We start from the raw sequence: 16226 nt of genomic DNA on the forward strand, positions 1-16226 counted from the left end.
GTAAATTTGAATAATAATGGTATTAACTGGTCTTCCCTGTAGGTGCATGGATATTATCCTATCGCAGACAGTGTTGTACCTCCTGACTGATCTGGATATGTTCTTTTTGACAATGAATACAACACCATTCCTCTTCAATTTGTCATTTCCGGCATAGTAAACCATGTGGTTGTCAGATTTAAAATGGCCAATAGCAGTCCATTTCGACTCACTGATACCTAAGATATCGATGTTAATGCATGCCATTTCATTTTTGTCAACTTCCAGTTTCTTTAAACATGGAACATGTCTCTGTTCAGGTCTTCTTTAATCTTATTCATCAGTGTTTTCTTTATTTTTTTTAAAGTTTTCTTTATTATTCATCAGCGTTTTCTTTATTTTTTTTAAAGTTTTCTCTTGTGGTTTGAGTGAAAGTTTACAGGGCAGATCATCAGTTTTACAGTCAACAAATCATATACCTTATTTCATTAAAATGATTATAATCCCTTCCATCTACCATCAGTTAACAGTATTTCTCTCTATTCATTTTAGCTTTTTTAAAAAAAGCCACAACACTCAGGCATATATAATAATTTACACCTCCAAAGGGCACCAGCTCTTAGTCCCACTCTTCCCAAGAACATAGAGTCCTCAACCGCTCCCCCTCTCCATGACCCCATCTCTGCCTCCGTCTCTGGTGTCGCTGCTTCTCCGGATAAGGTCCCACATTCTGCCTGTTCACATCCCCCTTGATGGTCCTGGTGTCCTCTGTTTCTGTTCTCTAAGATTTACCACTCCCCTGTTTTTGTTGCAAAACTTCTACCTTTACAGTTGTGACAGTGGCAATTAGTCATGATAACAATTATTCACTATTGAATCATATGAATCTTATTCCCATTTCTTTACACCAGACCTATCTAGACAAGATGAAAACTATTCAGTGGGGACTCTTCCTTCACCCCCATACTTTTAAACTCCCTCTTGAAACCGTGTAAGCCAGTCACTAAGTGCCTTTATTGCCTCCTCATTATAGGTAGCTAGTGTCTATGTTGCCCGTCCCTATCTACCCTATGTGCAGAAGGGATAGCATTGATACTTGATGTGAAGACTCCTTCCCTCTCTGTTAGTATTTAGAGTTACAGCCTCCATGATTCAAGATCAGGCTCATCAAATTGTAGAATTTACCCTTGTTTTCTTTATCAACAAAACCTTTTTTTGTAATCTTCTCTAATCGAGTTCTGATTATTAAACCATCGAGGCTAGGTCAAATGGGTAGTGTCTGCAAGTTTGGGTGTTCTTGTGCATCTTCCCTCACTTCAGATCAACTGGATGCTTCACTCTCAGCTCTAGCCCTCTGTGGCTATGTCCTTGTCCATGGGCTCAAGTGTCCCCAGGTCTCAGCACACTTTGGACCAACCAGCCCTTCCTCTTCTCTCTCTCATCTCCAGGTCAACAGGAGTCAAAGGACTGTGGTTGAACTCAGCCCATTTCTTCATTGCTGCCTTTCCCCCTTTTTCCACTCACCAGTAGACCAATGTGGTCACCAGCAAGCTTACATGCCTGTTCATGTGTTCCCTTTGAGTTTCAGTCTTAGAGGGGAGTTTGTCCCTAAGGAACTTGATTGCTTGCCTTGATGCCTTCCTGGTGAACAGCTTGCTTATTCTTGTAGCCAGTCATGCTGACATTTTGGTTTTAGTTTTGGTTTAATGATCTTTCTTTGAAGATGTATTTTATGTTGCTATGGCTGTTCCAGGCTAGTCTGCTTGTCCTTCTAGTGGGAATGTCCCACTCATAAGGTTCTGCATAGGACTCAGGATTCCACCTAAGGTCCTATACTCTGCAAAGGCTTTGAAAGAGGCTTATTTCACTGGGCAAGTTCTAGAATCCCTTTTAAGTATTCCAAACAGTTATAGGCTGAAGACAAAGGATCTCTGGTTGCATAGTGGTTACGAGTTGGGCTGCCAACCTCAAGGTCAGCAGTTCAAAACTACCGGTGGTTCCGAAGGAGAAAGATGAGGCCTTCTTCTCCTGAAAAGATTTACAGCCTTGGAAACCCTCTGCAGGGTCACTATGAATCAGAACCGACTCCATGGTACTTAACAACCACAACAACATAGGCTGAAGATGGGCTTACAAGTTTTCTGTACCATGTTTCCTAACATTCCTTTCTATCCCGCTCAAGTGTCTATTTTACAATAGTAGGCAAGGGAAACCAATATTCATAAGACAGTCAAGCATTTTAGTATTATTTCCCCTCTTCAAATTATGCTTAGATCCCTGTATCACAGAGTCCTATTGTTCCAAGGTTGAGCATGCATCACTATTTACCTCTGTCCCCTTAGGCCATGCAAACCTGTCTCAGTGTTCCCCTGTCTATCTTGTTCTTCCGCCTCCTTCCCCTCTTGTATTGCCCTCCCCAACACCCGAACTAAACCCCCCACTCCACCTCCATAAGGTTATGGTTACCTTATATGCCATTAACTCTTCTCTCAATTTAAGACAGTCTGTTTTATTCTATAATCTACCTTGCTTTCTCACCACCTGGATCTCTGTTCCTTGTGTTTACCTTCTTTCACATTGTAATTGTTTTGATCATAGACTGATCTCCCAGATCCTCTGTTCTTATCATTTTATTCTGTTCTTGTCTCTTCCATTTGTCGATTGAGTTCAGGGTGATGCTGCCACATACGTCATTCTGTAGTTGTTATCTGTTCTTGTTGGTTCTCAGTCCACAGAACTTCCTTTAGGATGTTTTTCAAAGCAGGTTGGCTTTGGCAAAATCCCTTAGCTTCTGTGTATCCGGAATGTTTTGATTACACCATCATATTTGATTGACAACTTTGCTGGGTAGAGGATTCTTGAGTGGCAGGTTTTTTTTCTTTCAAGGTTTTATATATGTCTCCCCATTGCCTTCTTGCCTGCATGGTTACTGTTGAGAGATCCGAGGGTAATCTGATTTGCTTGCCTTTGTATGTTACAGTTCTCTTTTCCCTAGCTGCTTTCAGGATTCTGTTCTTATCTCTGAATTTGGAGAGCTTGATTATTACATGTTTTGGGGATTTTCTTTTAGGATGTATCCTTCCTGGGGTTCATTAAGCTTCTTGAATGCTTATCTTTTCACTTTTCAGGATGTTAGGAAAATTTTCTTCCAGAAGCTCTTTAACTGTCTCCTCTGTGGACTTGTGTGATTCTTCCTGTTCCGGGATGCCAGTAATTCTTAAGGTATTCTTCTTCATGTTGTCTAACACGAATCTTAGGCCTTCTTCAGATTTTTTTATCCTTTTTTGTGCTTGTTCTTCTATCTTAGTAGTGTTGAGAGATTTATCTTCTAACTCAATAGTTCTGACCTCTCTCTTCAGTTTTACTACTTTGCCCTTTCAGTGTATTGCCCATTTCTGATATTCTATTAATCATTTGGACCTCTTTCTGTACATTTTGGATGGATGTGTATTTTGGTATTTTTTTATGCTGATTGCTTTGGGTAGATGTGATCAGGAAATGGGCTTCTCTTTTCACTCATCTTCCTGAGAAATTTCAAGATGCCACTATTGGTCACTGTGACGTAAATAGGGATTTAATTTTCAGCGTATTTCCTTTTTAGTCTGCCTGTCTCGCTCCACAACCCCGTTCTGATCTTTTTCCTGATGATAAACTATTCAAGGCTAGATGTGGCCATTTTGCACTTCCATTTGTTTTTAAGTGGGAACTGCCACTTTAAATTTCGAGATCTTTGCCCATGCATAGTAGAACCCTTCTGGGGTGAGGCTTGGGTGTCTGCTTGCTCAGGCTCCCCCTCTAGTCACTAGAATGGAGGTGCCCAGGCAGCAAGAGACCAACGAACAGATACAAAAATAATAATAATAATAATAATTTCCACACCTTTATTTCCATGGTATGTGAGGCATTCATGGCTGCTCTGATCCTTCCCCACTTGGTCTTGCCCAAGAAGTCGGCTCTGTAAGCAGCTGAGCATCTTGAATTAGAAAGCAATGCATTTCTTGCTCCTGCTTCCAATTCTCCTAGCTATAACCCTCTAACCTTTTATATATTACTTTATATGTGGTTCAGAGTTCTGGCACCATCCCCTGACCTTGCTTGGTCCAATATTCTGTATTGTTGCTGACGGAGCTCCTCACTGCACTTCTCCCCAATCTGCCATCCTGTTTGTTCTCCATTCAGTACACTCTTGTACTTCTTCCATTGGCTCCTCTTGAAATGGTTGAATATCCAGCATTCTATAGTATAGTGACTCTGTGGATTCTTTCTTCCATTTTCTCCTAATGCTTTGTGCATCATTCAATAGTTTACCTATAGAATCCATCCACATTTCAAGTTGGGACTTGAATTTTTTTATTCAATTCTTTCAACTTGAGGAATGCTGAGTGTGTTCTTTCCTTTGGGTTTTCTAACTCCAGATCTTTGCACATTTTGTTATAATATTTGATTTTGTGTTCTTGAACTCCCTTTGAAATATTCTATTCAGCTCTTTTACCTCCTCATTTCTTCATTTGCTTTAGCATCTCTACACTGAAGAGCAAGTTTCAGAGTCTCTTTTGACATTCATTTTGATCTTTCCCTTTTTTCTTGTCTTGTTAATGAATTTTGGCCTTTCTTCCTATGTGTTGTTCATTTAGTGTCTAATGCATTAAATCTGTTCTTCAGAAGACCTGTGATTTCAGGTGTGATAGTTTCAAGGTCATGTTTTGGCTCTTTTGGATTTGTTTTAATTTTCTTCAGCTTCAGTCTGAACTTGCATATAAGCAATCAGTGGTCTGTCCATTAGCCTTGCTTTAGCTGATGATAGAGAGTTTTCCACCACTTCTTTCTGTGTATTCTATCTGGTGAGATCCATAGGTATGCTGCTGTTGTTAAATGCCATCAAGTCAGTGCTGATTCATAGCGACCCTGCACAGGGTGTCTGAGGAGCAGCTTGTGGGTTTGGACTGCTGACCTTGTGGTTCACAGTCCAGTACTGATCCTGATGCACCACACCAGAAGTACCTTGATTTGGATAGTTATATATGTTGTTTAAAGAAGGTATTTACAATGATGAAATCATTGGTCTTGCAAAATTTTATCATGTGATAACACCAAGGCCATATTTTCCAACTACTGATCCTTCCTCTTTGGTTCCAACGACCAGTAATTATCAATGAATCTTGATTGCATATTTGATCAATTTCAGAATGAAGAAGTTGTTAGAATTCTTCAGTTTTATTATCACTAAGCTTTAGTGCTTGGGGCATACATTTGAATAATAGTTTTATTAACTGGTCTTCCATGTGGGCATTTGGATATGTCCTATCAAAGACAGCGTTGTATTTCATGACAGATCTTGAAATGTTTTTTTTGATGATGAATGCGATGCAATTCCTCTTTAGTTTATCATTTCCGGCATAGAAAAACCATGTGACTGTCAGATTCACAATGGCCATTTCAGCTCACTAGTACTTGGAATATCAATATTTATGCATTCTATTTCCTTCCAACTTTACTATTTTCATACTTCATACATTTCATGTTCCAATTATTAATGGATATTTGTAGCTGTGTCTCTCCATTTGGAGTTTTTCCCCATCAGCAAATTAAGGTCCTAAAGGCTTTACTTCAGTCTTGTCATCACGGTCAACTCTACTTTGAGAAGCAGGCAGCTCTTCCCATTGCTATTTTGAGTATATCTGACATTATTTTGGTACTGACAGTGTTCCACTGCTCTTCATAAGGATTTCAGTGACTAAATATTTGGAAATTGTCTGTCTCTCCTTCTTCCTAGTCTGTCTTAGTCTGGAAGTTCAGCTGATATCTGTCCACTATAGGTGACACTGCTGATATTTAAAATACTGGTGGTATAGCTTCCAAAATCACAGCAAAATTCAAGCCACCACAGTATGACAAACTGATAGATGAGTTGTAGATAATGAATATAGAATAGCTATATCTTTTTCCTGATATAATCTGATATAAGAAATCATATAATATTATACTTCTAGAATGCTTATATTAAACACATGAAAATCCATAACTTCATTAAGTGCAAGTAGCACATCATGCCCAATTTTACCATGAATCTGTACTCTTTTATATTTTGTTATTGTTATCCCCTCCCCCCATTTTAGCATCTTTTTCTGGGTACTATTTTTTTTTTAAACAAAATGTTTATAATCATACATAAATATAATAACATTTATGTAATGTCATACAAAGAGGTGTACACAAATGTTATTACGAAGAGATGTCATATATAGAGAGCAATAAATTTGAAATTACATGGGTTATATTGAGTTATATTGAAACATTTACTGATGAAAATCAAAGAACACAGCCTTCAGTATGGATTGCATCTCAATGTCAGGAAAACAAAACAACATTCTTATCAACAGAGAAAAGATTGAAGTTGTCAAGGACTTCATTCTTCTTGGATCAATTATCAACACTTTCAGAAGCAGCAATCAAGAGATCAGACGATGTATTGCATTGGGCAAATCTGCTGCACAGGAACTTGTTAAAGTGTTGAAGAGCAGAGATGTCAGCTTGAGGACTAAGGTGGTGCGTCTGACGCAAGCCATGGTATTTTCAATAACCTCGTATGGATGTGAAAGCTGGACAGTGAATAAAGAAGATCGTAGAAGAATTGATGCCTTTGAGTTGTGGTGTTGGAGGAGAATACTAAAAGTGCCATGGACTGCCAAAAGAACCAATAGATCTGTTTTGGAAGAAGTATGGCCAGAGTGCTCCTTGCAGGCCAGGATGGCTAAGCTTCGTCTCTCATACTTTGGACATATTGTCCTGAGGGAACAGTCGCTGGATAAGGATGTCATGCTGGGTAAGATGGAGAGTCAGAGAAGGAGAGGAAGACCCCCAACAAGATGGATCAGCCAGGTGACATCATTGATGGTGTCAAGTGTGGCAGCAGTGGTGGGGTTGGCCGAGAATCGGACATTGTTTCGTTCTGTTGTGCATGGGGTCGCTATGAGTCGGTTCCGACTCGATGGCATCTGACAACAACAACAACAACATATTGAGTTAGTATGTCCACTGACCTTATTTGAAAACTTAGTATAAATTACTTAATGGCATTGACCTTTAAGGTCACTTGCCAGAGTGTTAAATACACAAAAGCCAGGGATCTACTGTAGTAACATGAACCCTGGCTGCCCACCAGAATCACTTGGAAAGACTTGAAAAATTATAGATGTCTAAACTTTATCTTCAACTTGTTCTAATAAGCAGGTATTTTTTTATCAAACTATGAACAGAGAAGCACAATTTGTCTTAATATCATCCTATTGCCTGTCATGTATAAATTAAATGCATGTATTTACGACTCAAAACTTTTGACTCTTGCTTTTTCTGTGTAGTACAGATTTTTCATTCTGAAAACTACTTACTTTTCGTATGAAAACTTCTTGTTCTGAATATCTTAAAGGGTTTTGTAATAAGAACAAGAAATAGTTACAAACTTCTATTGTGAGATTGCATTTTTTAAATGTTACTGGTTCCCTTCTATGTCACAAATGTACTACTTATAGAAAATTCATCCTTGACGTTTACAAAATAGTTCTCTAAGTTTATAAAACATTTTAGTGTAAGTCAAGGAAATTCTTCATGAACACTGCTTTATCTCATACTTCAATCCTAGACAAAATTGATTTTGTTAATTATATGAGTAAAGAAGACAGTCTACACTGAGTTATTTTTTTCTGAAAATGAAACGGATAGATTTGATAGGTTTTTGGCTAAACATTTCCTTCTCTATTAATGATATAAAACAATTTTAAATATACATATATTTTCACATATATACATATGTATGTATGGTTGTAAAAATCCTTTGGTTTAACAAATTAATTTTTGATGTTCAATCAAAATTACTTTCTTAGCAATGTTGTTGTTAAGTGCTGACTCATGGAGACCCTGTATATAGTTTCCTAGGAACAAATGGTGGATTTGAACCACTGACCTTTAAGTTTGCAGTCTTGTGCTTATCTTATAGCACCACACCATGAGCCCTTATTAGCAATATTGTTGTTGTTAAGTGCCCTGAGTCGGTTCTGACTCATAACTATCCTTTAAAGGGTTTTTGAGAAGCAGCTTGTGAATTTGGACTGCTGACCTTGTGATTCACAGTTCACTGCTGATCCTACAGTGCCACACCAAGAGTCCTTATTAGCAGTAGTTATTGTTAAGCACCCTCGAGCTGATTCTGACCCATAGCAACCCTGTATGTAGGGTTTCCAAGGAGCAGCTGGTGAGCTTGGACCACCGACCAAATGACTTTGCAGTCTGATGCATTAGCCTACAGTGCCATACCAGAAAATTAGGTTTTACAATGTTTCTTCTCTTAAATAGTAAAGAGTGTTTCAAATGAAAAATGCTAATAAAATCTGCCTTCATCCACTTTTAAATGAAATCATGAATCTCTTTTCTTTTTAGCCTTGTTAGGTGCCATCAAGTTGATTCTGACTCATAACAACCCTATGTACAACAGTACAAAACACTGCCTGATCATTTTAATAGGGTTTCTAAATTTTGCAATGAGTTAGCGGGGTTCCACACTTGATTTTGTCTCCTAGTTCTGTCCATAAGAGACAGTTATGTGGGTGTCTCCGAATCTTCTCTTTTTGGTGAAATACAGAAAGTCTTTGAGTAACATAATAACAACCCTGTATGTTGTTCTTGTAAGTGCCATCGAGTCAGTTCTGACTCATAGCTACCCTGTTTAGGGTTTCTAAGTGCTGTTAAGTTTGAACCGGTAGACCTTGAGTTCAAATCAACCGTGCAATCTAATGCATTATCCTGCAGCACCACACCAGGACTCCTATAAAATTAACGACCTAGTAGTTTCACCACTTTTCCTCCCCCAATCCTGCTGTTGGAGTCTTAGTGTGGCACTGTGGGTAATGTGCTGGACTGCAAAGTAGAGTAGAACTATAATGTCAGCAGTTCAAGCTCACCAGCTGCTCCTTCGAAGCCCTGAATCGGGTCACTAGGGGTCGAAATTAACTCGATGGCACTTAACAACAATCCCACTGTTTAGGAGTCCTAATGTGCACTCTACTGCAAGGTCAACAGTTCAAACTCAGCAGCCACTCCTTGGAAACCCTACACAGGGTCAGTATGGATTGGAACTGACTAGATAGTGTTAACAGCAACATCCCAGTGTTGCATATTGATATGGTTTCTGAACTCTATATCTCTGGTGAATCTTAAAGCATTTCCCAGCCCAGCTCAGAAGTAGTTGAGAACAGGAACAACAATGAGTATAATTTAACGTATTTTTAGTATGCTCATTTCCTTCATTTCTGTTGCATATTTTCTTTTTTTGTTTTTAAATTGTCAGTGATCGTTGAGGAAGATGGCTCTGGACAACTAATTGCATATGTGCATTTTTGATACTTTCTTTATTGCCTCTGATTCTATAGCATTCTCCCTGGATGTGACTCCTGTTAAAAATTGGTCGTTCCTGAGTATAAAATGTAATAAAACAAAATAGGTAGAATATATTGTCAAAGGGTCTTAGTAGGGGTGTCAATACAATTTTTTTTTTTTTTTAACAGTGGAAAAAAAAAGTGTTGTTTAGTTTATTTGAACTCATGGCAACCTTATGTGTTTCATAGTGTAAATGTGCTCCATAGGCTTTAAGGGACTCATTTTTCAGAAGTAGATTTTCAGACCTATTTTCCAAGGTGCCTTCAACCTTAGCCATTTGTAACATTATCATTTCTTTATACATGTACACATAATACAGTTTGGCCATAAATAGGTGTGAATGAATATGACATCATCCTCTACCTCATGGTGTTCTGGGTACTACCTATAATGGATTGAATTATATTCCCAAAATGTGTTTAAAGTCTAATTTGTATGCCTATGGTTATAATCCCGTTTGGGAATGATTATCTCTGTTATGTCAATGAGCCAGAATTAGTGTAGACTGTATCATAAGTCTCTTTTAAGATAAGAAAAGATTTTATTGTTGTTGTTATGTGCCGTGGAGTCGGTTCCAACTCAATAGCGACCCTGCACAGGGTTTCTGAGGCTGTTCATCTTTATGGGAGCAGAACGCCTCATCTTTCTCCCACAGAGCATCTGGTAGTTTCACACTGCTGACCTTGCAGTTTGCAGCCCGATTCGTAACCACTACGCTACCAGAGCTCCTTTAAAAAGATTTTAAAGGCCAGCAAAAGGGAGTTATGGGATAAAATAGATGCCAAGACACATGGAGATCATCAAGGAACCAGAAAGTAGAAGGTGAAGAGACAAGGAACCTTCCTCAGGAATCAACAAACTAAGAAAGCTTTCCCTAGAGCCAGAGCTTTGAATTTGGACTTCTAGCCTCCTAAACTGTAAGAAAATAAATTTGTTTGTTAAAGTTCCCCACTTGTTGTATTTCTGTTATAGCTGCATAAGATAACTAAGATACCATCAAAACACGAAACAGTGAAAGAATAGTTTCCCAAAATGTTGTTTTATAAAATGTAGTTATTGTATTTTGGGATACCTTTTTATTTCAGTTCTTTAATACTGGAAGGTGTTGAACCACAGAGTACCTGTGAATTAGAAGTGGATGCCGTAGCTGCTGATATCTTAAATCGGCTGGACATTGAAGGTATGTACTTAGTTCTGTTTTGTTTTGAACTTTTTTGTGTGAATTTGGTGAAAACTTATAGAGCAATTCTGTTTTTCATTCAGAACTTCATACAATTTAGTGTTATATCATTATTAAAATACTCACAACTTAAGAGTACACATCCTTCTGTCCACTTTCCATTCCTTCTTCTTTCCTAATCTTTCCTGCCTTCTGAACTCTATCCTTGAACAAATGTTACACTTTTCATATCAAATGATTGCTTGTTCTAAGGAGTAAATACCTCCCTGTTGTCATTGTTCACCTTAAAGACCTGTTTATTGTTTAGCTGAACATTGAGCCATGTGGGTGAGTTCATTTTCAGACCTATGGCCATAGTCTCAGGGGTCCCAGCAGTCTCTATCTGATCAGTATTCCTGTGCTTTTATAATATAGAACATTTTCTTCGTGGACTTACATTGTTGTCATTGTTAAGTGCTGTCAAGTCGGTTCTGACTCATAGCAACCCTTTATGGGGTTTCCAAGGAGTAGCGAGCTTGAACCACACTGATTTTGTGGTTCAAACCAACATTGCAGTCCAGCACATTAACCCACAGTACCACACCAGGACTCCAATATATATTTTTATATTTAAAAGTCAGTGATCAAAATAAAGTAGGAAAAGTAAAGAAGAAAACATTGCAAGGGAAATTAAGATGTTATAGAAGGAAGATGTAATATGTTAAGAAGATTGCAGTCTTTTTATTATTTGTATGTTTGCAAAGACAATGTAAGTATGACACAAAATAATATAGCTGATATAATAGAATTTAATATATTTTGCCTTCTAATTTTTAATTCCTAGATTATATACCAGTGAGATGACTGTTAGATCTATTAGCTATCATCAAATGCTTGAATTTTCTTCATTCGTTGTTTTTTTTGGAAGCAGTAGGCAGAAACCTTAGGAGTTCTGGCAGCATAGTGGTTACAAATCAGCAGTTCAAAACTACCTTCCCTTCCACGGGAGAAAGACGAGGCTTTCTGCTACTGTAAAGATTTACAGCCTCGGAAACCTTATGCAGGGTCGCTATGAATCAGAACCAACTCCACAACACACCACCACCACCAGAAAGAAAACTTAAAGGAGTAATGTAAACAAATGTAGGTTGGGACAATGTGTAATAAGCCTGCTGTATTTCACAAAAGAGGTAATTTTTCTTGAAAGTCATTTATTAAGGAAAGTCTGTGTTCCTATTTTTAAGCATTTTTCGCTTTGACCTTTGTAGTACTGAAGTATTATTGTGATTACAGCTCAAATTGGTGGAAACCCTGGCCTACATGCCATTTGGGAAGATGAAAAGCAACGACGAAGAAACAGAAATGAAACTTCTCAAATTAGCCAGCCTGAATCACAAGGTATAAACCTAATAGTAACCTGATGATTTTTAAAACTAAATATTGTAGTTGAAAAATTTAAGGCAATGAATTTTTACCTTGACATTAGATTATTCTTTCAAAATTACCTTTTAAGTTTTCAATGTACTTTTTCCTTCTGTTGCCATTGTCCTGCAACCAGTAATCCTTTATCTTTACAACTGTCTCCCAAGTGTCATTCATTGACATCTTCAGTGTCCATAGTTTTCACTGTATTCTACATTGTCCTCTTGCTTACCTTTTAGCCCCGTTTTCATCTTTTAGTAAATTATAGCCTTGTATATTTCCAAATGAGTTATAGAAAATTGTCAGGTCATGAATCCCAACTAATTTCATTAAGTTTTGAAAAGGTCACTCATAAATGCTGCCTACAGATTCTTTCTGGATATTTTACATAAATTCTTATTTTGATTATCCTGTACAGCTCTATAAAAAAATGTTTTTATTATTAAACCCAGCTACATTCAAAAAGGATTTGAGGATTCTTAAATTCTGGTGTGGCGCTGTAGTGTAAGCACTAGTTATCCCTCAAAAGGTTAGTAGCTTAAACCCACCAAGCCACTCCCTGGAAACCCTATACAGGGTCACTATGACTTGGAACCAACTTAATGGCACTAACAACAGTAGCAAATAAATACCTTGGATACAACAACATATTAAAAAAAAAAATTCAAAAGGCAAATGTATTTGGAAGAAGGTAATAAACCTTCATTGAAGTCTAAAACCTTCATTGAAGTCTGCTTAAAAATTTATTTTATTGTAATGTCTTGGGCACTAAAAATACTTTAGTGAATTTTGAGTGCCTTTTATGCATTTTGAAGTAGATTTTTAGGTTCAGGGTATAGGATACATTTATAGACAGAAAATGTTTTTCTGCTTTAGATTTAGGTAATAATTATAAAACTTAACTTTGAGCTAATTTTAAGTACTTAGTTTTAAAATTTTCAATAGCAACCATTTCTCTTGTTTGATTTTTACAATAGGACTACATTTAGGTGGTGTCATATGTGTCAAGAGAAAGATAGGAAATTGCTACCTTTTTTAAAGCTACTTTAGAAGAAAATATTTCATTCATTTGTTCTATACATTTTTTAATGCACTTTTAAAATTCAAAGATCGCAGGTTTGTGCCAGCCACAGAAAGTGAAAAAAAATTTCAGAAGAGACTTCAGGAAATTCTCAAACAGAATGATTTCTCTGTGTAAGTGGTTATTTATTATAGATCTCGGAACTAATTTTAAGACTTTGTTAGCTAGTTTGTTTTAAAGGATATGTTTTAATTAAACAGCACATTATCAGGATCTGTGGACTACAGTGATGGATCCCAGGAGTTCTCTGCGGAGTTAACATTGCACTCTGAGATTCTGTCTCCTGAAGTGCTTCAGTGTACACCAGCCAATGTCGTAGAAGTGCACAAAGACATAGCACTGAACAAAGGTAAGATTTTGTCCTCAAGCATGCAGAAAGAACATAACGGACATCTGTGTTTCTGGCACTGATGTATTCATGTTTGGCTGAATTTGGCAGTTGGTTTTTTTTTAAAGAGATAAGCCTGGATATAACAAAAATCCTCTCTCCATTTCTTTACCTTTTATACTCAAGAACTAAACGCTGTCGTAAAGTTGGTGCCAATTGTTCCTATGTATGTCTAGATATGATTTTATATGTCTGATATATACATTGTTGTTGTTAAGTGCTGTTGAGTCAATTCTGACTCAGCGACCCTGTATAGGATTTCCAAGGAGCTTCTGGTGGGTTTGAACTGCTGACCTTGTGGTTCGCAGTCCAATATAATCAACATTAAATGTTACGTAAATCAAATACTACATACATACAGGTTTCCCCTGCTACATGAAAGTAGAGTGTTCCTGTGAAGCCTTTCATAAGCTAAAATGGTATAAAACAAAGAAGCAGTTACCAGTAACTTATATAGGAAAAGCTTTTGAGCATTCCCAGGCCCCAAAAATAACCTACCCAATAACACCTAAAACCTGCACTGACCCTAACCTGCAGTGTGCACAGGCGCACTCAGAGCTTTGGTGACGTGGTGCTGAGTGTGGGTTTCAGGAAAGAAGGGCGGGGACACCACTCTGGCTGCTGGTGGTGCACATTGCCTCCGTAACGGCTTGCTACAGAACAAACACTGAATGCCAGTTTGACTTTTTGCCTTTTTTATAAAAATATGCCTTTGGATTTCTTCGGCTAGCAAAAACAGGTGCTAATACTCATGTAGCTCTTTCATAAAAGTGGAGTGACACAAAGTGAACTTTTGAAAAGCAGGCGATTACCAGTGGTTTCTTATTTGGCGTGGGATTAAGCAGCTGCAGCTTGTTCTTTTTACTTATTGTATTTTTAAGTAAATTTACTGAGGTATGATTTACAAAATATAAAATGCACCTGTTTCAAGTGTGCAAGTCAGTGATTTATATTAAATTTAGAGTTGTAGAAACATCTCCACAACCCAACTTTAGAACATTTCCATCACCCCAAAAAAACCACTTGTGCCCATTTGCAGTCACACCTGTTCCCACCTCCAACCCAATTAGCTACTAATGTGCTTTCTTGTTTCTCTACGTTTGTCTTTCCTGGATATATCATATAAATGAGATTATATAATATTTGCTCTTTGTATATGGCATTTTTTACTTAGCATGTTTTTAAGGTTATCTATGTTGTATATAAGAATTTTGTTCCTTTGTATTGCTGAATAATAGTCCATTGTATGGATATACCATATCTTATTTATCATTTCAACAGTTGATGGGCATTTGGGTTGTTTCTACTTTTTGGCTTTTATTAGTAATGCTGCTGTGAACATTTGATTACAAGTTTTGTTTGGACATTGTTTTTTTTTCTCTTTAGTAGAAACCAATGAGTGGAATTGCTAGGTCTTAAGGTAAATTTGTGCTTAACTTTTTAATAAACTTTCAAGTGTTTTTTAAAGTGGCTGCACCATTTTATATTGTGAGCATTCCAGTGACTCCATAGCCACACCAACACTTAACTGTCGTCTATCTTTTTATCATAGCTATCGTAGAGAGTAGGGTGGTGACTTCCATTGTTGTTTCCCTAAGGAGTTTTCATTTCCTGGTGTGGCGCTGTGGGTTAATGCACTGGACTGCAAGGTTGGTTTGAACTGCAAGGTGAGGAGTTCAGGCTCACCAGCCATTCCTCGGAATCCCATACAGGGTTGCTATGGGTAGGAACTGATTCCACGGCACTTAACAACAACAACTAATGATGTTGAACATCTTTTTATGTCAACATTATAATTTTAAATTTAACCTTCTTCATTCATGCAGCCCTAAGCCATTCATTTTAACTGCTGATTAGTATTTGATAGAAGACTAAGCAACAGTTTATCTGTGTCTTTACTCAGTTACTACAACTATTAGGTGGCTTTCACATCTGCACTGCTATAAATAGCACTGTGTCTCTCTCCTTATGCAAAAGTTTCTCTACAGAAGCATAATTTCCTAGGTCTTAGTGTATATGTAGGGAGTGCGGTTGCTCCATATAATAAGCACTGGACTACAAATGACAAGGTCCATGGTTCAAGCTCAACAGCTGTTTTGCCGAGACTCTGCTCCAACAAAGATTTTAAAAAGCCTTGGAAACTGTATACAGGGTTACTGTGAGTCGGAACCAACTTGAAGGCACTTAACGACAAGGTAGATGTATATATTCTGCTCTCCCTAGATAACATCTGTTATAACAATTTTTCAGTCATGTAAATTAGCGTATACATGATAGGTAAATAAGAGGATAAAAAAAATTTTACTCAGAAGTCACATTGCTTTACATTTTTCTAAGCAAGGGAAACCAGAATAGCAGTAGAATTACAGCCTTCTGCAGAAAAGGAGAAATCCTCTTTTCAGCTGCTATACTGGCAGCCACGGGCATTTTGACTGTGTTAAACAACAACTCAAAATGACTACACCCAGTGCATCTTTCCTCCCCAAGAACACTCTCTGCCTCATGACAGGTTGCATTGGCTTCTGAATCCATCTTAATAGCAGCTCTGCACAGTCTGCTTTGTCTTATCGCCTGTCAGCACCAATCTAGTCAAAGTATAGCCAGCATTTCTATACTATTATTTTCTGTGTATTTTTTTTTTAAGTTTTTATTGTGAACTGAGTGATAGTTTACATGGCAGAACATCGGCTTTACACCATCGTTTCACTGCAATGATTACAATCTCCTCTGTGCATCATCATTCAACAGTATTTGCTTCCATTCCCTTT

General features: G+C 37.5%; 1 protein-coding gene across 1 annotated transcript in view; it reads left to right on the plus strand.

The window, feature by feature from the left end:
- Positions 1-16226, plus strand: part of REV3L (REV3-like, polymerase (DNA directed), zeta, catalytic subunit) — a 216320-nt gene that overhangs the window by 87795 nt on the left and 112299 nt on the right. Inside the window, exons 6-9 of the mRNA XM_006839926.1 lie at positions 10494-10588; positions 11861-11965; positions 13099-13183; positions 13271-13419. Coding sequence (XP_006839989.1) covers positions 10494-10588; positions 11861-11965; positions 13099-13183; positions 13271-13419 — 434 coding nt within the window. The remainder of the gene's footprint in view (positions 1-10493; positions 10589-11860; positions 11966-13098; positions 13184-13270; positions 13420-16226) is intronic.

Source organism: Chrysochloris asiatica, unplaced genomic scaffold (assembly GCF_000296735.1).
Source record: "Chrysochloris asiatica unplaced genomic scaffold, ChrAsi1.0 scaffold00027, whole genome shotgun sequence".
Classification (NCBI taxonomy): Eukaryota; Metazoa; Chordata; class Mammalia; order Afrosoricida; family Chrysochloridae; genus Chrysochloris; species Chrysochloris asiatica.